This window comes from Dipodomys merriami, unplaced genomic scaffold, assembly GCF_024711535.1.
Source record: "Dipodomys merriami isolate MVZ:Mamm:240054 unplaced genomic scaffold, mDipMer1.0.p SCAF_57, whole genome shotgun sequence".
NCBI lineage: Eukaryota > Metazoa > Chordata > Mammalia > Rodentia > Heteromyidae > Dipodomys > Dipodomys merriami.
This window is the reverse complement of record NW_027206146.1, coordinates 1,635,283-1,658,127: the sequence shown is the minus strand read 5'-3', so window position 1 is coordinate 1,658,127 and position 22,845 is coordinate 1,635,283. Positions and strand designations below refer to the sequence as shown.

The 22,845-nt window shown below is 41.6% G+C and overlaps 2 protein-coding genes across 2 annotated transcripts; one reads left to right on the top strand and one right to left on the bottom strand.

Annotated features, from left to right (window-relative positions):
- The first annotated feature begins 5,051 nt into the window (after window positions 1-5,051).
- On the top strand, window positions 5,052-18,221 carry LOC138812399 (vomeronasal type-1 receptor 1-like). Its single transcript, XM_070000352.1, has 5 exons — window positions 5,052-5,254; window positions 5,542-5,761; window positions 13,152-13,451; window positions 16,213-16,280; window positions 18,119-18,221. The coding sequence occupies exons 1-5, from the start codon at window positions 5,052-5,054 to the stop codon at window positions 18,219-18,221; spliced, it is 894 nt and encodes a 297-aa protein (XP_069856453.1).
- A 3,417-nt stretch (window positions 18,222-21,638) lies between these two features.
- LOC138812398 (vomeronasal type-1 receptor 1-like) lies at window positions 21,639-22,550 on the bottom strand. Its single transcript, XM_070000351.1, has one exon. It carries the CDS (start codon window positions 22,548-22,550, stop codon window positions 21,639-21,641), a length of 912 nt encoding a protein of 303 aa, XP_069856452.1.
- Between the last annotated feature and the right edge of the window lie 295 nt (window positions 22,551-22,845).

Here is a 22,845-nt window from a genome sequence, read left to right as displayed (position 1 = left end):
GCTAGCTCTTTACCATTTGAACCTCATCTTTACCATGACCTTTTTGTGGTTATGTTGAAATAAGACTCTCAGAGGTTTTTCTGCCTGGTCTGGCTTCAAACATTAATCCTAAAACCTCAAGGCTAGCTCTTTACCATTTGAACCTCAGCTTTACCACGACCTTTTTTGTGGTTATATTGAAATAAGACTCTCAGAGGTTTTTCTGCTGGTCTAGCTTCAAACATTAATCCTAAGACCTCAGTCTCTTCAGCAGCTAAGGTAACAAACATGAGCCACCTGTGCCCAGCTTATAGGCTATTTTGGAGATGGAGTCTTGGGGACTTTTTGCTTGCTCTGATTGTAATCTGTGAACCTCCTAATCTCCTCCTCCTGAGGAGCTAGGATCTTAAATTGAGCCACCTTTCTTGGCTCTGTTTTGCATTTGCACAGGTCAGGAATCAGGTGTGCACTTCCATTTCTGCTTCAGTACTTTGAATCATCTAGTTTTCCTTTGCCATTCTCAGTAAAAGTTTTGTGCAATTCTTTGGTCTTTTCAAACACCCAACATTGGGGTTCACTGACTTTTCTTCCTTTTTTATGTCAGTAGTGGGGCTTGAACTCTGGTCCTAGTCATTGTACCTGAACTCTTCAGCTCAAGGCTAGCACTTTACCACCTGAGCCACAATGCTACTTCCTGTTTTCTGGTGGTTCATTGGAGATAAGAGTCTCACAGACTTTCCTGCCTGGGCTGGCTTTGAACTGCAATCCTCAGACAGCCTCTTGTGTTGCTAGGATCACAGGCATGAGCGACTGCTGCCTGGCTCAGACTTTTCTATTGCTCTTTTTATAGCTTGCATTCATAGTTATGTTCTTCTTTCCTTTCATATTGTGTTTATCTTGCTATTTATCTTCTTGCTCTGTAAGGCATGATGACAGGTGGAGACTTTTGGGTCTTTCCCTTTTGTAAGGTCAAGATCAAAGTTTCCCTCTCTGCACAGACCTGGTTTCTATGTTCATATACAGTAGCTCTTAGATTTACGTGAAATGGTCATGCTGTGTTCAGAGGAAGACTGTATTCTCTATCTCAGAAGTTCCTGTATTCTCTATCTCAGAAGGTCAAATGGTTGGAATCAGTGAGCATGTGGGAAGTTTATGAAGATCATGTGGAAACATTAAAAAGACTGTTGAAAAACATATCTCTGAGCATAGATCATTTTAGCTTCGTTAACCATCACATAGTACATGGTACTTCCACTTGGGATATTGTCTTTTGTTTTCCACAATCCTGTCCTGAAACTTGAACTCAGTCCATGGGTACTGGTTTTGAGCCTCTTTGTGCTCATGGTTAATGCTCAACCACTTGAGCCACAGCTTTGTCTGAGTAGTTTTTGTTTTGTTTTGTTTTCTCAGTCCTGAGGCTTGAACTCTGGGCCTGGGCACTGTTGCTCAGCTCTTCAGCTCAAGCCAAGCCCTCCACTACTTGAGCCTAGTGCCAATTCTTGTTTTCTAGTGGCTTATTGGAGAGAAGAGTCTCATGGACTTTCTTGCCCAGGCTGACTTTGAACTGTGATCCTCAGACTCAGCCTCCTGATTAGCTAGGATTACAGGTGTGAGCCACCAGTGCCCCTCTTGTCTGAGTAGTTTTTGAGATAAGAGTCTGGAACTGTTTTTCCTGTGCTGGCTTCAAACTGCAGTCCTCAGATCTCAGCTTCCTGATTAGCTAACATTATAGGCATGAGCCATCAGTGCCCAGCTTTTTTATTTTTTGACATACTGGTTTTCTAAACCAAGAAATCACATCTTGGAGAGAAAAGGAAAAAAAATTAGATGAAAAACTCACCAAAGCCATTTGCTCAGTTCCATGCTCTCTTTACAGAATAGATTTCCTTCTACTCACTTCTTATGAGATCATCTTCAAAAATTTTCCCATATTCCCTGGACTTCATTAACCATGGGTCATGTCTGTTGGAAATGGCCATGGAAGTTCAATGGTGCTCATCAGTATCCACAATTCTCCAGTCTTTATCACAGGGAAGCTCTGTTCCCCACATGCACAGTATCCCCACACTTCCAACTGACATGAATATCTTGCCCACATAGGAGATGAGATCAGGCAGTTCTGAGCCTTTATAGTGGAACTCAGTGGCTGAGCACACTTGCTCTATCTTCTGTCCTGACAGCCAATTCCTACTGGGTGAGCAGCTATTCTTCTCAGGCAAGTGACAGTAGTCAATGTAACCCATCAAAAAAAGGCAGAAGTAACTTCTCTGAAAAATGTGTGTGCTGGGTGGGGTTAGAATGAGGCACATGTCTTGTATTTTAGGAAAAACGTTTGGTGAGAATCACAGCCTCTCTCCTCCCTCAGTTAGCAGTCCTGGTACAGCTTCACACCCCACTGCATTTTGGAAACCACACAGCATTGTGTGCTAAGGGGTACAGCATTCTCTGCTGAAATGATCTAACACCCATCTGTATTTTTTGGTCACTGTGTAATATGTCAACATGACCTCATTACATTTAAAGTAATCACCTATTGTTTGAAGATAAACATTGGAAGTAATTTTGTAAAGGAATAAATTCTGACATGAAAAATTATGATCTGAATGTAAGAAGCCTATTGACTTTAATTTAATGCCTTGGCTTGTCATTCCCATTCAAGCCAATTTCCTCAGTGTATTCTCTCTCGCTCTGCCTTCTCTCTCATCATCCTTGTACTCATCTTACTTGAGGAGATTCTTTTATTTTCTCTTGGTAATAGGGCTTTTATTCAGGGCCTCAGCTCTGTCCCTCAAGCTAGTACTCTACCATTTGAGCCACAGGCCCACTTCCAATTATGTTGGTGTTTTTTGGGGAGATATGAGACTCCTGGACTTTCCTGCCCAGGCTGCAGTCAAATCTCAATCCTCACATTTCAGTCTTCTGAGTGCCTAAGATTACAGGTGTGAGTCACCAGCACCTAGCTTAGCAGATTTTTTTCAAATATAAACTTGTGACCAGAAACTGTATTTCATGGTAAAATTCACTTATGTAAATGATCAGGAGGTGCTTAACATGCTTTTCTTCATCTCAGAGAGATTGATAGCCCTAGTTGTCCATGAGTCACTGCAGAGGCCGGAGCACTCAAACCACAGCACTGAGGGATGTCCACTGTAAGAGCTTGAACACAGGGCCTCAGTCTCTTGCTTAGTTGTTCACTCAAGGTTGCTGTTCTATCATGGGAGACACACTTCCACTTTTGGGTGGTTCAATGTAGATGAATGTCTTGTAGATTTGTCTGCTCAGGCTGCTATCAAACTGTAACCCTCAGCTCTTAGCCTCCTGAGTAGAAAGGATTACAGGAATAACCACCAGCATCTGCCTTCTTTGGATTTCTTTTTTGAAAATGCAAGAGCAAATTCAGATTATATTTCTTTGCCAAAAAATAACAAGGTGTTTCTTTTACAAACTGAAGTTTGTGCAATACTTGTGTTTCCTTCTGTGTGTACAGTATGTTTGTTTTTATTTAATAATGATGTAGATACAATAAGATATTGTCATTTTCTATCCATATTTTTTATAATTAAGTGTTACTTTACAAAATTTTAACTTTTTTCAAAGATAATGACCTTTCTTACAAGAAATGATGTTTCTTTTCTGACTGATGCCTCTAATCTTAGCTACAGAGGAACCTGAGATATGAGGATAGTGGTTCAAAGCCAGCATAGGCAGGAAAGTCCATGAGACTCTTATCTTCAGTTCACCACCAGAAACCCAGAAGTGGAGCTGTGGCTCAAAGTGGGAGAGCACTTACCTTGAGCAAAAGAACTCTGAGACAACCCAAAACCCCACTAGTGACAAAAAAGTAAAAAGAAACAATATTCCTTATATTCAAGATATTCATTGATGTCTCTTCATTCTATCAAGTATTTTTGTGTATCAATAATGCTATCAATTCAATTAATTCATACATTTCTTTTTTGGTGGGTCTTGGGGTTCACTCAGGGAGTGGGCCTGTGCATGAGATTATTTTTGTTCCAAACTAGTGTGCTCTACCATTTGAGGCATGGGTTCACTTCTGCCTTTTTCGTTAGTTTAATGAGTTGTACAGAAACTCAGATGTGAGAAACTGAGAATCAGATTTTGAGAGCTGGTATTGGTAGTCTTCATTGGAGAGCTGTCAATTGCAGGTGGACTCCTGTCCCAAAGATGTGAAGTCCCTCCGATATACTTAACACTGTCAGAAAACTGAGCTGTGAGAGCAGGAGAGGAAAGAAAGAGCCAATTAACAATACCAACAAACCAGATCAACTCCACTAGAGAGTTGAAGTGGGAAACCATGGAGACAGGAGGAGCACCAGGAGTCAGGAGGCATGGCTCAATGGAGCCTGAGCTGGTCCAGACCTATAGAGACAAGGGCAGTGTACAGGGTGACAGGGAACTCCAGAGTCTCAGAGTTCAAGGCACAGGACTGACAGGTCCAGTAACCAATTGTTCAAGTTCCTGGCCCTGCCTGTAAGGAATTCAGACACACTCACCTGTGTGTGGGACTTCACCTTCCTTCATCATGGAAGACAAGATGATAAAAGTTAAACCTAATTCCCTATTATCCCACCATGTTGTGGGATTGGCACCAGTTAGACACAGTATCTTTATCTCAAATGGGGATCAGAGTCTCACAGATTTCTTGCCCTGTTGGATTTGAATCATGAAAATCAGATCTTAGCCTCCTGATTCGATATGATTGCTTGCACCTGGATTAGCTAGTATGATTTTTGTTTTTGTTTTTTTGATGGCCATGGGGCTTGAACTAAGCCTTGGGTTGCTGTGTGAGCTCCTTTCTCCAAGCTAATGCTCAACCACTTTGAACCACAGCACCACTTCTGGTTTTTGGGTGGTTAATGGGAGACAAGTGTAGTTGAGGATTTTGTACCTCACCTGTCTTAGAACCGCAACCCTCAGATCTTAGCTTCCTGAGTAGCTATTTAACAGCTGTGAGTCACCAGTACCCGGCTAGCTAGTATGTTCAGAGTTTTTTGTTTTCATGCTGTTTCTCATCTCAAAATAAAATCCATTATTTCCTAGATATGGAAGAGATGACAGAAGTTGACGTGGATGTGGGAGTTGCCTTCCTCACTCAGACTGCAGCTGGAGTTCTGGGGAACTCCTGTCTCCTTTGTTTTTACACCTACACTCTCTTCACTGGACAGAAGGTGAGGCCCACAGACTCCATCCACAGCCATCTGGTCTTTGACAACTTGTTTGTTTTATCCACTGGGATCCCCCAGACAATGACAGGGTTTGTATGGAAGTACTTTCTAGATGATACTGGAAGTAGAGTTGTTTTATAGTTCTACAGAGTAGCCAGAGGGGTTTCTCTTAGCACCACCTCCCTTCTAGTGGCTTCCTGATCTCAAAGCTTTGCACTAGAAATGCTTGGTGAAAGATCACTACTAGATTCTCCAAGTGCTTTAGTGTCAGTTGTTCCCTTTTGTGGATCCTTCAGCTCCTGGTAAATGTTTCAGTGTCTCTGAGAGTGATTGGCCCAAGATACAAACACAATGTCACTCTGCACATGTGTTATAGATATTGCTCCACAAGCCCACCACAACCACTTGTAACTTTATTACATGTGATCTTGTTCTTTTCCACTGATGCTATGTGCCTGGTTTTCATGATGTGTGCCAGTGACTCCATGGTCCTTGTCCTGCAAAGACACAAGCAGACAGTCTGGCACATTCACAGCCCCACTCCCTCCCGAAGACCTGGATATGAGGCCAGGGCTACTCGCACCATCCTGACCCTGGTGAGCATGTTCATCTCCTTCTACTGCCTCTCTACCATATTCACTCTTTGGCTTGGTCTAAGTAAGAAGCCAGGCCTCTGGCTGGTGGACACATGTCTTTTTCTGGGCAGGTTTCTCAGTATTGAGCCCCTTTGGGCTCATCAGCAGAGACATCCACCTCACTCAGGTGTTTTTTTGTCTCTATTAAATAAACATTTTCATAATTTGGTTAACTCGATACATTAAAACAAATTTTACAGTTGGTTCATAGTTTTGTTTTTGCAGCACTGAGATTTAGATGCTGTGGTTTGCCGTTGCTACATCAGGGGCTCTTCTACTAGAGACATGCTCTAGTTCTTGTTCACTTTGGTTATTTTGAGATATAGCCTTGGTTTTCATCCAGGTCAGCCTGCACACTCATGCTCCTGTTATGTGCTTCCTGAAGTATCTGGGATGACAGATGTGAACCAAGATGCTGAGATTATTTTGTTGAAAGAGAGTCCCAGGCTTACCTAAAGCTGCAAATATCCCAATCAGTTCCCCTCCTTCCATGGAAGGGATGACTGACATATTCCACTACACGCAACTAGTATTTGAGATAGGGTCTTATGAACTGTTTATCTGGTATGGTCTTGATTAAACCTTACAGCTACAAGCCACTGTGAGTGTATTGGATCAATCTTTCAAGTTATTTTATAATAATAATAATAATAATAATAATTTTATCATGTGTCAGTGATAATAATAAAGCTTGAACTTAAGGCATTGGCACGATTCCTGAGTTCTTTCACTCAGGTTTAGGCCTCTTCCATTATGAGTCACACCTCCACATCCAGTTTTCTTGTGGCTTATTGGAGATCAGTCTCTCAGTCTTTCCTAAATGGGTCAATCTTGAATTGCAGCCCTCAGATATCAGCCTCCTGAGTAGTTAGGATTACAGGCCTGAGCCACCAGGGCCCTGCATAAATTTTTATTTCTAACATTGTTTGATGATTATGTAACAAAAGGTTTTTGTAAGAATCTGTGTCAAACTGACCAAGGGAGTATCTCAGTTGTGAAGTACTTTCCTACAAGAGACCCTGACTTTCTCGCCGAATCTCAAGTAAAATAAAGTCACAGAAAGTTTCAATGTTTTTATTGAGGCCTAATGATCTTTCACTAAGCAAATAACGAATAAGGAAAGGTAAAACTGCTGTCTAATTTGCAGTAACAGTGGTACCAGACAATGGATATTTTCACCCTGTTTTACAGGACTTACTCTTAATTTGTTTTCCTTTACGTAATGAATTGTGCTGAGTAAGTGTAATGAGTGGAAATTAAACTTGGAAACAAAGTTATTACTTGTTTGTTTTTCATACTGGTACCTGAAAATGTAGTAACTTCAAAGATAATTAAATCCAACATCTTGAGGTAACAAAGAGTAGTCTAGAAAAATCTGTCATGTGGCTCATGGGGATTTCAGAGACTTGGAGACATTTGCCATGTTTGACCTGGACCAGGAGACATGTTGTCAGGTCAAGCAGTAAACCTGTGTCACTGCTCGTTCCTAAATGTAATGTAGGACCAACCAGAATTCCCTCTTTGTCCTAAAAGTACAACAGACTCATGTGAGACCTAACCTCATGCAGAATATCAACAACCTTCCAAAGATGATTTAGTAGATGTTCAATGAAAATGTAGTATTTCACAAGTTTTAATTTTATTAAATTATTAAAAACTGTTGCTAAAACACACATCCTTTCATTGTTGTGATGCAAATGTAGACAAACAACTCTTTGTGTGTGTGTGTGTGTGTGTGTATGTGAGTGTGAGTGTGTATGCTTGTGTGGGAGGAGTGCTTTTCTGTTTTGGGTAGCTTTACACTAGAGAACTCAGCATGGATGCTGTATCTGAGCTTCTTTGCCTCAAGGCTAGTGCTCTCCCACATGAGCCGTAGCACCACTTCTGTCCTTTTCTGAGTAGTTTTTTGGATATAGGAGTGTCATAGACTTTCCTGCCCGGGCTGGCTTTGAAGTGTGATTCTCAGAACTCACCCACCTGAATAGCTAGGATTACAGGTGTGAGCCACCAGTGCCCATCTTTCTGGAGTCAATTTTGATAGGAGTCATGTTCCTAGAAAGTTGAACATTTTTCATGTAGGGTATTTAATTTGCCTTTACTTGTTAAAACCAATTCTCTGTCTCTCCATCTCTCTGTCCCTCTCTCTGTCTTTCTCTTTCTCTCACCCTGTTAAGGAAATGGAGGGGAAAGGGAAAGGAAAAGGCCAGACTCAGTTCTCAACAGGCTAGGAACACTCAGGGATGCGACCTTCCTGAAGATATGGAGGTTATATCAGGAGGTGGTTTCAGAGTTAGGCTTTTTTGCAGTCTGAGCAAGGAGTGTGAGGTTACTTGAATTCAGTTCAGAAGAGTTGACAGCAGGTTCAGGCAGAGAATAGGGTGAGTATCGTGGTAATTGACTCCTTTATCCAAGGTCTCAAGCTTTTTAATTTTTAAAATAAGTTTTATTGAAATTAAGTGATTACATGAATTTCACAGATTTACAATATTATGAAAGAGTGATACTTAAAGTCACAAACACATTTTAACCTTCACAAGGCAAATTGTCATTATCATAGTCTATAATGTTTGTGAATTCTATATTCTATGAGCTTTGTCAATACAACTATTTCTTCCACAAGAGATGTACATTTCTTTCTTTTTCCTTAGTGTAAGCTGTTCCCTCTTTTCCTCTCGTTACCTCCCTCCCATCGCTGCCCTTGAGTTGCTTAGTTCATTATCATCAGTAACCAGTGCAGCTGATGGGCCCTTCTGTTGTTTTGTTTCCTGTTTCCCTCTGATTCTGTGCCCTCCTGCTAGCTTCCCTCAGATGTGCACATATATATACATATATATATATATATATATATATATACACGTTCATATATATACCATATGTGAGGTGAAGAACATGGAGTCATTTAGAAATGACTGATGACAATAGGATGTTACTTTTACATCACTCCACATCACATTGCACTTTGACTTTGGAATACATACATACATACATACACACACACACACACACACACACACACACACACACATATATATATATATATGTATATATATTGCCAGTCCTGAGGCTTCAAATCATGTCCTGGGTGCTGTTCATAAGTCTCTTTCAGTTGGAGGATACAGCTTTACCACTTGAGGACCACTCCATTTCTTGTTTTTTTTTTTTTTTTGTCATTTATCTTTCTCAACTCTGGGCCTGGGTGCTGTACCTCAGTATTTCAGCTCAATGCTAGTGCTCTATCACTTGAGTCACATTGCTATTTCTGGATTTTTCTGCTTATGTGGTGCTGTGGAATCGGTCCTAGAGCTTTATGGGTACAAGGCAAGCATTCTAATACTGAACCACCCTCCCAGCACCCTGGCTTTTTTTTTTTAGTAATTTATTTTAGATAAGAGTCTTAAGAACTTTCCTACCTGGGCTGGCTTCAAACCACAATCCTCAGATCTCAGCCTCATGCCTAAGATTATAAGCATGATTTACTGACACTAGCATTTCTTTAACTTTTTTCTTTTTTCTTTCTTTCTTTTTTTTTTTTTTAAAACACAGCACTTGGCTAAGGAAAGAAATTACATCTTGGGGACAACAGAAAAAAGAAAACCTAAAAATTTGTCAAAGCCATTTGTTCAATTTCACACTCATACAATAGATTTCCTGTTCCTCTACTCACTTCTAATGAGATTGTCTTCAAAAGTTTCCCCATATTCCCTGGACTTATCTCACCCTGAGGTCATATCTGTTGGAAATGGTCGTGCTAGTTCAATGGTGTTCAATACACAATTCTCCAGTGTTTGTCACAGGGAAGCTGTGGTTACCCCCACCCTCCCCCACCACACACCGTGTCACCGCACTTGCAGGTGACATGATGAACATGCACACTAGGAGATGAGATCACACAGTTCTGAGCTTTTATCTTGAGGATCCATGGCTGAGCACACATGCTGTGACCACTGCCTCTGTTCCTCTGTCCTGACAGCCAATTCCTACTGGGTAAGCAGCTATTCTTCTCAGGTCAGTGACAGTAGTCAATAGAACTCATTTAGAAAATGCAGAAGTAACTTCTCTGTAAAATGTTTGTGCTGTGTGGGGTTAGAATGAGGCACACATCTTGTATTTTAGGAGAAATTTTTGGCTAGAGTTACAAGCCTCTCTCCTGCCTCGGTTAGCAGTCGATGCAGCTCCATAGGAGTAGAGCATTCTCTGCTGAAATGACCTCATATACCTGTTTACTTTGTTGTTATGAGTATTGTCTCAATGTGATTTCTCATTTCATTAAAATAATGATGTATTACTTGAAGAAAAACATTGTAAGAAATTGTGAAAAGGAATATTTGAGATGACAAATCACAATATGAATGGAACAAGATAGACAATGTCAATTTTAAATGCCTTGACTTGTCAATCACATGCCAAACTTTTCCTCAGTGTGTTCTCTCTCCCTCTGCCTTCTCTAACTTGCACTTACATAAGGAGTTTTTTTTAATCAGTCATGTGACATGAACTCAAGGCCTGGACATTGTCCCTGTGCTTTTTTTACTCAAGCCTTATGTTCTAACATTTGAGCCACTGGACCACTTCCAGTGTTCCTGGTATTTACTGGGAGGTAAGAGTTCCCTGAACTTTCCTGTCCCGGTTGGCTTCAAACCTCAATCCTCACATCTCAGTCTTCTGAGTTGCTAAGATTACAGCCATGAGTCTAGGGCACCTATCTTAGGACATTCTTCTTCAAATGAAATCTTTTAAAGAGAAACTCTATTTCATGGGCAAATTTATCTATGTACATGACCAGAGGGGCTGAATATATGCTTTTATGCATGGTGAAGAACTTTTTAGGATTTGAGAGATGGAGAGCCCTAGTTGTCCATGAGTCACCAAAGAGTATGGAACATTAAGACTTGTGGATTTGTCTACTCAGGCTGGCTTCAGACTGTAATCTTCAGCTGTCAGGCTCCTGATTGTCTAGGATTACACGCATCAGTCACCAGCACCTGGCTTCTTTGGATTTCTTTTCTGAGATTTTAAAGGAAATTCAGATTGTACTTCTTTGCTAATAAACTGAAAAGATCCACCTTTTACAAATTGAAGTTCATGCAATTTTTGTGTTTCCTTCTCCGTGTACAGTGTGTCTCTGTTGTTTTTAATAATGATATGGATACATTAAGCTCTTATCTGTTTCTTTCTATATTTCTTATAATTAAGTGTTGTATTACAAAATTTTGACTGTTTTTAATCTAAGATATTCTCCTTTATTGTAAGAAAGAATTCTCCTTCTCTGGCTCATGCCTATAATCTAGCTACCTAGTTGGCTGAGATCTGAGATCCTGATTGAAAGCCAGCCCAGACAGAAAATGCCATGAGATTCTTATCTCCAATTCACCATCTGAAAACCACAGTGGAGCCCTGGATGCAAGTGGGAGAGCAAAAATGAACTCAGAGTTGACACTCAGACCCACCGCTGGATGAAAAAAAAGAGAACAAATGTTCCTAATACAGAAGATGTTAATTGATACATCACCATTCTATGAAGTATTTGTATATATTAGTAATCATGCTATTCACATAAAATTTCATGTATTTCTTTTTTTGTCGGTTATGGGACTTGAACTTATGGCCTGGACACTACTAAAAGTGTCTTTGTGTGCAAGGTTAGGGCTCTACCACTTCAGTCATGCCTGCACTTCTGGCTTTTCATTAGTTTAATTAATTGTATGGGAACTAAGTTGTGATAAACAGAGGAACCAAATTTTGAAAAGTTGAATGCTGGTGATCACTGATGGACTTCTGTCCCAAAGACCTGTGGCCCCTTGAATACACTTAACACTGTTAGAAAACTGAGTTGAGAGAGAAGGATAGGAAAGACACAACTAAGAAAAGAATACCAACAAACCAGATCAAATCCTATGCCAAGCTGACCTGGGACACCATGGTTTCCTGAGGAGAGCCAGGAGGCATGAGGCTGGGCTTAATCATACTTCAGCTGGTTCGGCCCTACAAAGAGTCAGGTCCATAGGGCAGGGTGACAGGGAGCACCAGAATCTCTGAAGTTCAAGGCACAGGACTGACTGACAGGTCCAGTAACGTATTGTCCAAGTCCTGCCACTGCCTGTAGGAATTCAGGCTTTCCCATCACCTGTCCCCTGCTTGTGGGACTTCACCTTTCCCATCATGAAGACAAGATGGTGTCATGAAACCTAATTCCCAACCATTTCCCACATGGCCAACATATTGCTGGCTATACAGAATACCCTTATTTCAAATGGTGATCATAGTCTCACAGACCTCTTGCATGGGCTGGCTTGAACTGTGATCATCTGATCTCAGCTTTCTGAGTCACTATGATTACTGGCACCTGCCTTGCTAATATTCTGGTTTTTTTGTTTTTTTTTTAAAACTATGGGGCTTGACCTAAGGTGTGGTTATTCTGTGAGCTTTTTTACTCAAGGATAGTGGTCGACTAATTGGAGTCACAGAACCAATTTCAGTTTTGGAGTAGTTAACTCGAGATAAGAATATCATGGGACATTTCTCCCAGGGATGGCTTTGAACCACAATTCTCAGATTTTCAATTGTGATCTCATCTCACAGTCCTCTAAGTAGATAGAAAAACACACAGCAGTCACCAGCACTCAGCTAGCTGTAGTATTTATTGCTGTATTTTTTTTGTTGGTCATGGGGCTTTAACTCTGGGCCTGGGTGCTATCCCTGTAACCTCAGCTCAAGGCAAGCACTTTACTGCTTGAGCCACATTGCCATTTCCAGTTTTCTAGTGATTTACTGGAGATAAGAGTCTCACAGACTCTCTTGCCTGGGCTGGCTATAAACTGAGATAGTCAGATATCAACCTTCTGAGTAGCTAGGATGACAGGCATTAGCCACATTACCTGGCCAGTTGTTTGTTTTCATGTTAGTTTTTGTCTCACAGTGAAATCAATCATTTCCTAGATGTTGAAGTGATGACCCAAGGTAACATGAAAATGGGGATTGCCTTCCTCACTCAGACTGCAGCAGGGCTCATGGGGAACTCCTGTCTCCTTTGTTTTTACAACTACACCCTCCTCACTGGACAGAGGTGAGGCCCACAGACCCCGTCCTCTGCCATCTGGTCTTTGACAACAACTTAGTTGTTTTATCCAGCAGGATCTCTCACAGGATGGCAAGTTTTGGATGAAAGTACTTTTTAGATGATTACACATTTAAAGTTGTTTTGTATTTCCACAGAGTGGTTTCTCTTAATGCCACCTGCCTTCTGAGTGTCTTCTAGGTCTCAAAGCTTTGCACTAGAAATGCTTGGTGGAAGATCACTACTAGATTCCCCAAGTGCTTTGGATTCTGTGGTTCCCTTTTCTGGATCTTGCAGCTCCTGGTCAATGTTTCTGTGCCTCTGAGAGTGATTGGCCTAAGACACAAACAAAATGTCACTTTGCACATGCGTGTTAGATATTGCTGCATAGGCCCAGCAGAACCCTTTGCAACATTATTACATGTTGCCTCATTCATTTCCATTGATGTTATGTGCCTGGTTTTCATGATGTGGGCCAGTGGCTCCGTGGTCTTTTTCCTGCACAGACACAAGCAGAGGGTCCCGCACATTCACAGCTACATTCCCTCTCAAAGACCTGACCATGAGGCCAGGGCCATGCACACCATCCTGACCTTGGTAAGCATGATCCTCTCCTTCTACTGCCTCCATTTTTACTCTTTGTGTTGGTCTAAATATGAAACCAGACCTGTGGCTGGTGGACACATCTGTGTTCCTGGGTTTGTGTTTCTCAGTCCTGAGCCTCTTTGTGCTTCAGCAGAGACACTCGTACCACTCAGGTGTTTTATTTCTGCACTAAAAGAATATTATCAAGCTGAGCACGGATGACTCACACATGTGCATAATACTAGCTACTTAGGAGGGTGAGATCTGAGGACCACAGTTCAGAGCCAGCTAAGCAGCAGAGTCCGGGAGACTCTTATCTCCACTGAACCACCAGAAAACTGGAAGTGGCATGGTAGCTTACTTTGGTAGAGTGCTAGCTTTGAACTGAAGAGCTCAGGTAAATCATCCAGACCCAGAGTTCAAGACCCACCACAGTTAAAAAAAATTCATAAACTTGTTAATTCAATACATCAGCTTTTATAGTTGGATCATAGCTGTTTCTCTGCAGCACTGGCATTTAGACTCTGCTTTGTTCTCGCTAGCCTGGGGCCCTACTGCTAGAGACAGTTTCCCTCTGTTGTTGAGATATAGCCTTGTGTTTTACCCACATCAGCCCACATTGTAATACTCCTATAATGTGTTTCTTCAAATATCTAGCCTGAAAGATGTGAATCTAGTTGCTGAGAGTTTTTGGTTGAGCTAATGTCTTAGGAAATCTTTTTCTCCAGGCTCACCTATCACTGCAACGATCTCAATCTCAGCCTCACACCAGGATGTCATGGTGGGTGCACACCACCACACACAACTAGTACTTGAGATGGGGTCTTACTGTTTACCTGGATTGACCTTGAAACTGAATCCTCCTGATTCAACTTTACAAGCTGTGCAACTGAATAATATTGGATCAATGTTTTGCTTAAGTTATTATGATTCACATTATGTATAATCATTATTTGTGAGCCATAGGCTTTGGACTCAGGGACTGAGTGCTATCCCTGAGGTCCTTTGCTCAAGAGTAGCTTGCTACTCTTTTGAGCCACAGCTCCATTTTGGTTTTCCCAGGGTTAATTGGAAATAAGAGTGTCTCAGCTTTCCTGCTGAGCTGGCTTTTAACTGTGGTTTCATATGCCATCCTCCTGAGTAGCTAGGTTTACAGGCATAAGCCACCAGGAGAATTTAAAAAAAAAATGATTAAATGATAATATGTTATTCTGTAAGAATCCACGTGAAACTGACAAAATGAGTGCCATGGGAGTATATCAGCAGTGGCATCCTTGCCTACATGGAACCCTGAGTTTGTTGTCCGAACCTCAAATAAAATAAAGTTTATTGTGATAAGCTAAAATTCACTATGCATTTGAAAAAAGAGTTTCATAAGTATTTATTTTATTAAATTACTATAAGCTGTTCATTTCATTGTGGTGATTCAAATGTAAGTGAACAACTCAGTGTGTATATATGTGAGTGTGGAAGTATGTGTGGGCTCTTCTCTGTTGAGTGGCTTTATAGTAGAGATGCCATGTCTTGTTTTTTTGCTACTCAAATTTACTGCTATTTCTTGAGTTGGTATCTTTTTTTGGGGGGGGGGTCCGGCCGTGGGGCCTGAACTCTGGGCCTGGGCGCTGTCCCTCAGCTCTTTTAGCTCAAGGCTAGCACTCTACCACTTGAGCCACAGCGCCACTTCCGGCTTCTTTCTTTTTGCTTGTGTGGTGCTGGGGAATCGAACCCAGGGCCTCATGCATGCAAGGCAAGTGTTCTACCACTGAGCCACCTCCCCAGCCCCTGGTATCTTTTTTTGTTGTTTGTTTTTTTGCTGCTATGAAGCTTGAACTAGGGAACTGTCCCTGAACTTCTTTCCCCCAAGGTAGCACTCTGAGGTATAGTACTACTTCCTTTCTTCTTACTACTTTATTTGAGATAAGCATCTCACATTCATTCCTGCCAGAGCTGGCTTTAAACTGTGATCCTCACATCCCATCCTCCTGAGTAGCTGGGGTTTCAGGCCTGTCCCACCAGTAACTGGGTTTCTTCAGTCAATTTTGACAAGTACTGTTCTTAGAAATGGATCCCTTTTCATCTAGTTTACATAATTTGTAGGTAATTGTTAGAATTCATTCTCTCTCTCTCTCTCTCTGAATATTTCTTTCTCTCTTTCTCATTCTCTCTGTGTAGATACAAGCATTTGAATTCAGGGCTTTAAGCTTGCTAAAATTGCTTACTCTCCTTGTGCTCTACCACTTGAGCCATGCCTACAGTGAGGATTTTTGTCATCATTTTTGGTTTGTTTTAATATTTGTTCCAGTCCTGGTGTTTGAACTCAGGGCCTGGATGCCATTCCGATCTTTTGTGCTCAAGGCTAGGTCTCTGCCATTTGACCTCAATCTTCACTTCCTACCATTTTGGCAATTAATCAGACATCAGAATCTCACAGGGTTTTCTACTTGGGATGGCCTTAAACAACAATCTTAGGACCCCAGCCTCCTGAGTAGCTAAGAATACAGACACGAGCTGCCAGTGCTCAGATTGGTGTTGATTTTGGAGATGGAGTCTCATGGACATTTATGCTTGTTCTGATTGTAACGTGTGATCCTCCTAATCTCAGCCTTCTGAAGAGCTAGGATCATAGGCATGAGCCACCTTTCCTGACTCTGGTTTGCATTTCCACAGGTCAGGAGTCATGTCTATACTATTATTTCTGGTTCAGTAATATGAGTCTCCTTTTTTTTTGTTTCACAAAGTAAAACATTTTTTCCATTTCTTCTGTCTTTTCAAGCATCCAACTGCCGCGGACCGGGTTCTGTCAGGGCGACGGAGGACACCTAAGGGAGGAACCTGGAATAGGTGGGGAGATGGCAAACAGACAACTCACACACAAGAGGAGTGAATGCTGAGTGCTGAGTGCGATTTAATGCAGAGGATAGCAAACTTTTATAACAGAAGTCTTCATGAGAAAGGGCAAAAGGTTACACAATCTTGCTGCATGGCTTCTTTCTTGGGTGGTCACCAGCTGGGCACCTGATGGGCATTTGTCTTCGGCTTATCTCTAAGGAATACAATGGGTTTGGGTTTCGATGTTTGTCACCAATTAACCATTACCTATTTTTATAGAGGTCTTAACTTTCCTATAAGATCTTTCCTGTCTCTTCTTTAATAGTAAACTTCAAGGAGACCTGGATCTAGCAATTCTCTAGGTTTAGCAATTCTCTTAGTAAACAGCAGGAAATTCTCTCTCCTAAATAATTATCTCAGCAATTGCCATACATTCTTTCTGTTTTAGCTGAGTCTATAGCTTCTTGTAAATTCCTTACAAATAATTCCTTCTGCTGAAGTGACTTTGTGAAAACCCCCAATACTTTTATATTTACTTATAACTTGTCTCCTAGCCTCTATAAGAGGGGTTTCAGGTTAGCACTTAACTCTGGTGAGTTAGTCATATTTTTAAGACACTCATCAGATATTGGAGTCGTCAACATTCTTAAGAAAGAGCTTTGAATAAGGAAACGTTGACAATGAACAAGTACACAAAGAGCAGTAGGAGCAGTAAAAGATTAATAGGCACTCTTATACAGTGAAGAAAGGCAGAGACACATCTTTTCCCAGGGGTTTTTCCAGCCTTTTCCCAGGAGTAGGCCTCTTAGAAGCCCTATTCTCCGAGGTAGACTTCGGTGAAGTCCCAAAACTTGGAGATAGGTTTCTGTAAAGCCCCATTCTCTGAGGTAGACTTCGGTGAAGTCCCAAAACTCAGAGATAGGTCTCGAAGCCCCTATCATGGTCTGATAGATGGTTTCCCATGCTAAGCAGACTCTACTGGGGTCGGCGTGGCACACAACCATTTCCAACATATGTGACCCCATGGTTAGGGAAGTCTAGGGAATATGGGGAAACTTTTGAAGACAATCTCATTAGAAGTGAGTAGAGGAACTGAAATCTACTGTATAAAAGTGTGAAACTGAGCAAATGGCTTTCATGAATTTTGGGGTGATTTTTTTCCTTTTGTCTCCAAGATGTGGTTTCTTTCTTTAGAAAACCACTATGTTAAGGAATAAAAAATAAAAGAGCTGGTGGCTTTTGCTTATAATCCAAACTATTCAGGAAGCTGTGATCTGAGGACTGCAGTTTGAAGCCATCCAAGGAAAAATAGTCCAAGACTCTTATCTCTACAAACATACTGTCAAGCTGGGTGCTGGTTGGTCATGCCTGTAATCCTAGATAATCAGGAGATTGAGATCTGAGGATCAGGTTTCAAATCCAGCCTGGGCTAGACAGTTCATGAGACTGTTATCTCTGATAAACCACTAGAAAACCAGAATTTGAGCTTTGCTCAAGTGGTAGGTAGAGTGCTAGCCTTGAGGTGAAGAGCCCAGTCCCTGAGTTCAAGCCCTAGGACCCACAAAAACAAAACAAAAAACTACTCAGACAATGCTGTAAGTATACTGTAGCTCAAGTGGTTGAGCACCAACCGTGAGCACAAAGAGGCTCAGGACTAGTATCCAGGGGCTGAGTTCAAGCCTCAGGACAGGCTGGTGGGAAAAAAAGACAATATTCCAAGTGGAAGTACCACGTACTATGTGATGGTTAATGATGCTTAAATTAGCAAGGCTCAGAGATATGTTTTACAGCAAACTTTTTAATGTTCTCACATGATCTTTATAAATTTTCCACATGCTCACTTATTCCAGCCATTTGATGTTCAGAGATAGAGAATATAAAAAACCTGAATGCCACTCTTCCTCTGAACACAGCATGACCATATCGCCTAAATCTAAGGGCATCTGTATATGAAAATCAAAACAAAGTCTGTCCTGAGAGGGAAACTTCACCCTGACCTTACAAAAGGGAAAGACTCAAACGTCTCAACTTTCATCATTTCTTACAGAGAAAGAAAATAATAGCAAGGTAAACACAATATGAAAGTAAAGAAGAACAGCATAAGTGTAAGTGAAAGGTATAAAAAGAGCAATAGAGGGCTGGGAAAGTGGCTCAGTGGTAGAGCGCTTGCCTTGCATGCATGTGGCCCTGGGTTCAATTCCTCAGCACCACATAAGCAGGAAAAAAGCCAGAAGTTGTGCTGTGGCTCAAGTGGTAGAGTTCTAGCCTTGAGTGGGATAGCTGAAGGACAGCGCCCAGGCCCATAGGTCAGGCCCCATATCTAGACCCCCCCAAAAAAGAGAGAGCAATAGAAAATTCAGTGAGCTTGGCAGCGGTAGCTCATGCCCGTAATGCTTGCTACTCAAGATGTCATCTGAGGACTGCAGTTCAAAGCCAGCCCAGGGAAGAAAGTCCATGAGACTCTTATCTTCAATTAACAACCAGAAAACAGGAAGTAGCATGGTGGCTCAAGTGGTAGAGCACTCAACTTGAGCTGAAGTGCTCAGGGACAATGCCTAGGACCAGAGCTAAAAACCCATGACTGATGTTAAAAAAAGAAAGGAAGAAAGAAAAGTCAGTGAACCCAATGTTGGGTGTTTGAAAAGACCAAAGAATTGTACAAAACTTTTACTTAGATTGGCAAAGGAAAAATCAGGAGATTCAAATTACTGAACCAGAAATGGAAGTGCACACACATGATTCCTGACCTGTAGAAATACAAAACAGAGGCAGGAAAGGTGGCTCAATTTTATTATCTTAGCTCTTCAGGAGGCTGAGATTAGGAAAACAAGCAAAAAGTCCACAAGACCCCATCTCCAAAATAGACTACAAGCTGGGAAGAGTTGGCTGATGTCTGTAATCATGACTAAATGGAAACTGATGTGTGAGGATCAGTGTTTGAAGCCAGAGCAGGCAGAAAAGCCTGTGAGACTCTTACTTCAAAATAACCACAGAAAAGCTGGTAGTGAAGCTGAGGCTCAGATGGTAAAGAGCTAGCTTTGAGCACAAAAGCTCAGGGATAGCACCCAGGACCTGAGTTCAAACCCCTGGAATGGCACAACACAAAACGAGAATAAAAAACAGGAACAAAGTCCAAGGCTGGAGTCATGGCGAAAGTGGTAGAAGACCAGCAGTGTAAGTACTCTAAACTACCAGAGGCCCTGAATTCATGTACTTGTACCTGCAGAAAAAGAAAAAGAAAGAAAGACAGACAGATGGGTACACACACACACACACACACACACACACACACACACACGCACACACACACACAGAATGGTTTCTAACAATTACATATAATTAGGAATGTTAAAATATCTAGGAACACTACCTCTGACAAAATTGACTCAAGGAAGCAGACATTGTTGACACATGCATATAATTGTAGCTAATCAGGAGGCTGAGATTTGAGGATTGCTGTTGGAAACCAGCCATGACAAGAAATCCATCAGATTCTTATCTCCAACAAAGTACTCAGAAAACACCAAAAGTGGTGCTAGGGTTCAAGTGCTAGAGCACTAGTCTTGATCCAGCAAAGCTCAGGGACAACACACAGGACCTCAGTTCAAGCCCCAGGACCAGAAAAAAAGGAACAAGAAAAGAAAACTTGAATCAGAAAATAGCAAGGAAACTGAATAACAAAGAAGGCATTGCATCTGTAGTATTAAGCCTCCCAACACAGACAATCCCATAGAAACTCATGAACATACACACTACCACACACAGTTTTTTACCTATATTTGAATCATCACTATGAAATGATATATATTCTAGTGAGAGATTATAGTAATTTAATAAAACTAAAACTTGTGAAACTTTGTCAAATGCAATGTACATTTTACTTGAATATTGACTAAATCATCTTCAGGATGACTGCGGTATTATGCATGAGGCTAGGCCTCACACTGAGTCTGTCATAACTTTTAGGACAAGGATGAAATTCTGGGCTGGTCCCGGGTTACATTTATGAACCAGCAGTGACACAGGTTTTCTGCTTGACCTGACACCATGTCTCCTGCTCCAGGTCAAGCATGGTGGATGTCTTCAGATCTCTGAAATACTCATCATCCACAGGGGAGACCTTTCTAGAATACTCTTCTTTCTTGAAGATGCTGGATCTATATATGCTTCAAGGTAATATATTTTCAGGTGCCTATGTGACAAACCAATAAGTAGTAACACTTTAGTTTTGTGCTAAGTATTGAACTTTATTTCCAAGTTTAATACTTCTAGTCATTACACTTACTCAGCATAATTCATGAGATCATGAAGAAAAATCAAGTGCAATTCCTGCATAATATGGTGAAAACATTCATCTTCTGGTATCTCAGTTACTGCAAATTAGCTTAAACCTTATGCAATACTTGCTTAGGGAACTAACAAAAAAAGATAATTAGGCCACATTAGCTACATTGAAATTTTCTATAACTTTATTTTATTTGAGATTCAGGCAGGACCTGCGTAGGCAGGACCTTCACCACTGAGATACTCCCATAGTCTGCTTTCAGTCAGTTTTACACAGATTGTTCAATAACACCTTCTATTATACACTCATTTAATAATTTCAAAGATAAAAATTTATGCCAGGCTCTGGGGGCTCAGGCCTGTAATCCCAGCTATTCAGGAAGCTGAGATCTGACTATTGCAATTGGAAGCCAGCCTGGCAGGAAAGTCCATGACACTCCTCTCTCCAGTAAACTATTCAGAGAACATCTGAAGTGGTTCTGTGGGCCAAATAGGTAGTGTGCTATCCTTGAGCAAAAGAGCTCTGAGAAAGTGTCCAGGCCCAGAGTACAAGTCCCACAACTAATAATAATAATAATAATAATGCTCAAAGATTGATCCAAGTTGGATACAGTAGCTCACAGATGCAAGGTTCAATCAGGAGGATTCAGATCCAACGCCAGCCCAGGAAAAGTATTCACAAGATTCCCCTTCCAATACTAGCTGGGTGTGGTTGTGTACACCAGATATCCCAGTCATCTGTGAGGCTGGGATGGTTGTAGTGATAGGTCAGCCTGGGAAAAAACAATTCCTTAAGACTCTATCTAAAAAATAAAATCTCAGGATCTCTGTTCACATCTGTCATCCCAGGTACTTCAGGAAACACATGATATGAGTATGAGGGTATGGCCTGACCTGAGTTTAAAGCAAGGGTATTGCTCAAAAATAACCAGAGTGAAAAAGAACAAGAGTAGGTCTCTATTAGTAGAGTCCCTTCCCTAGCAGTCCAGAGTATAGTGTGTAAATGCCACTGCTGCAAAAACAAAACTATGAACCAACTGTAAAATTGAATGTAATGGGTTGGTTCAAACGAATCATGAAAATCCTTTATTCAGTGTAGGAATGAAAAACCTGAGTGATACGAGTGTCAGTGCTGATGAGCACAAAGGGGCTGAGTACTGAGAAACATGCACCCAGGAACACAGACGTGTCCATCAGCCACAGGTCTGGTTTCATATGTAGACCAACACAAAGGGTGAACATAGCAGAGAGGCAGTAGAAGGAGACGAACATGCTCACCAGGGTCAGGATGGTGCGTGTGGCCCTGGCCTCATGGTCAGTTCTTCGGGAAGCAATGTAGCTATGAATGTGCTGGACCCTCTGCTTGTGTCTATGCAGGACAAGGACCATGGAGCCACTGGTCCACATCATGAAAACCAAGCACATAATATCAATGGAAAGGAATAAGACTATTTGTGCTAAACCTACAAATGGTTTGGGTGTAGTTGGTCCTAAGGCGCAGTATCTATAATGCATGAGCACAGTGGCATTATGTCTGTGTCTTGGGCCAATCACTCTCAGAGGCACAGAAACATTGACCAGGAGCTGCAGGATCCAGAAAAGGAAACCACAGATTCCAAAGCAGTTGGGGAATCTAGTAGTGATCTTCCAACAAGCATTTCTAGTGCAAAGCTTTGAGACCTGGAAGCCACTCAGAAGGCAGGTGGCATTAAGACAAACCCCTCTGGCTACTCTGAATAGATACAAAACAACTTTACATGCGGCATCATCCAGGAAGTACTTCCATCCAAATCCTTCCATGGTCTGAAGGATCCCAGTGGAAAAAACAACCACATTGTTGGCAAAGACCAGATGGCTGAGGATGGGGTCTGTGAGCCTCACCTTCTGTCCAGTAAGGAGGGTGTAGCTATAAAAACAAAGGAGATAGGAGTTCCCCAGGATCCCAGCTGCAGTCTGTGTGAGGAAGGCAATCCCCATTTCAATGTCGGCTTTGGCCATCTCTTCCATATCTAGGAAATCATGGATTTTATTGTGACACAAAAAAGAGCATGAACACAAAACTAGTATGAACATGTTAGCCAAGCCAGATGTATGAGGATCGCAGTTTGAAGCCAGTTCAGGCAGAAAAGTCTCCATCAGACTCTCATCTCCAAATAACCACTCATACACCAGAAGTGAGCTGTGGCTCAGTAGGTAGAGCACTAGCCTTGAGCACAAACAGGCTCGTGCAGAGCACCAAGGCCCTGAGGCTAAGCCCAAGAACCACAGAAAAAAAAAGCCATGTTGGCTTGGG

Coding starts and splice junctions, on each gene's coding strand:
- LOC138812399 (XM_070000352.1), top strand. CDS start 5,052: ATGACAGAAGTTGACGTGGATGTGGGAGTTGCCTTCCTCACTCAGACT. Junction 5,762..13,151: donor CTCGCACCATCCTGACCCTG/GTGAGCATGTTC, acceptor TGGATCTTGCAG/CTCCTGGTCAATGTTTCTGT. Junction 16,281..18,118: donor AAGGGAGGAACCTGGAATAG/GTGGGGAGATGG, acceptor CACTTATTCCAG/CCATTTGATGTTCAGAGATA.
- LOC138812398 (XM_070000351.1), bottom strand. CDS start 22,550: ATGGCCAAAGCCGACATTGAAATGGGGATTGCCTTCCTCACACAGACT.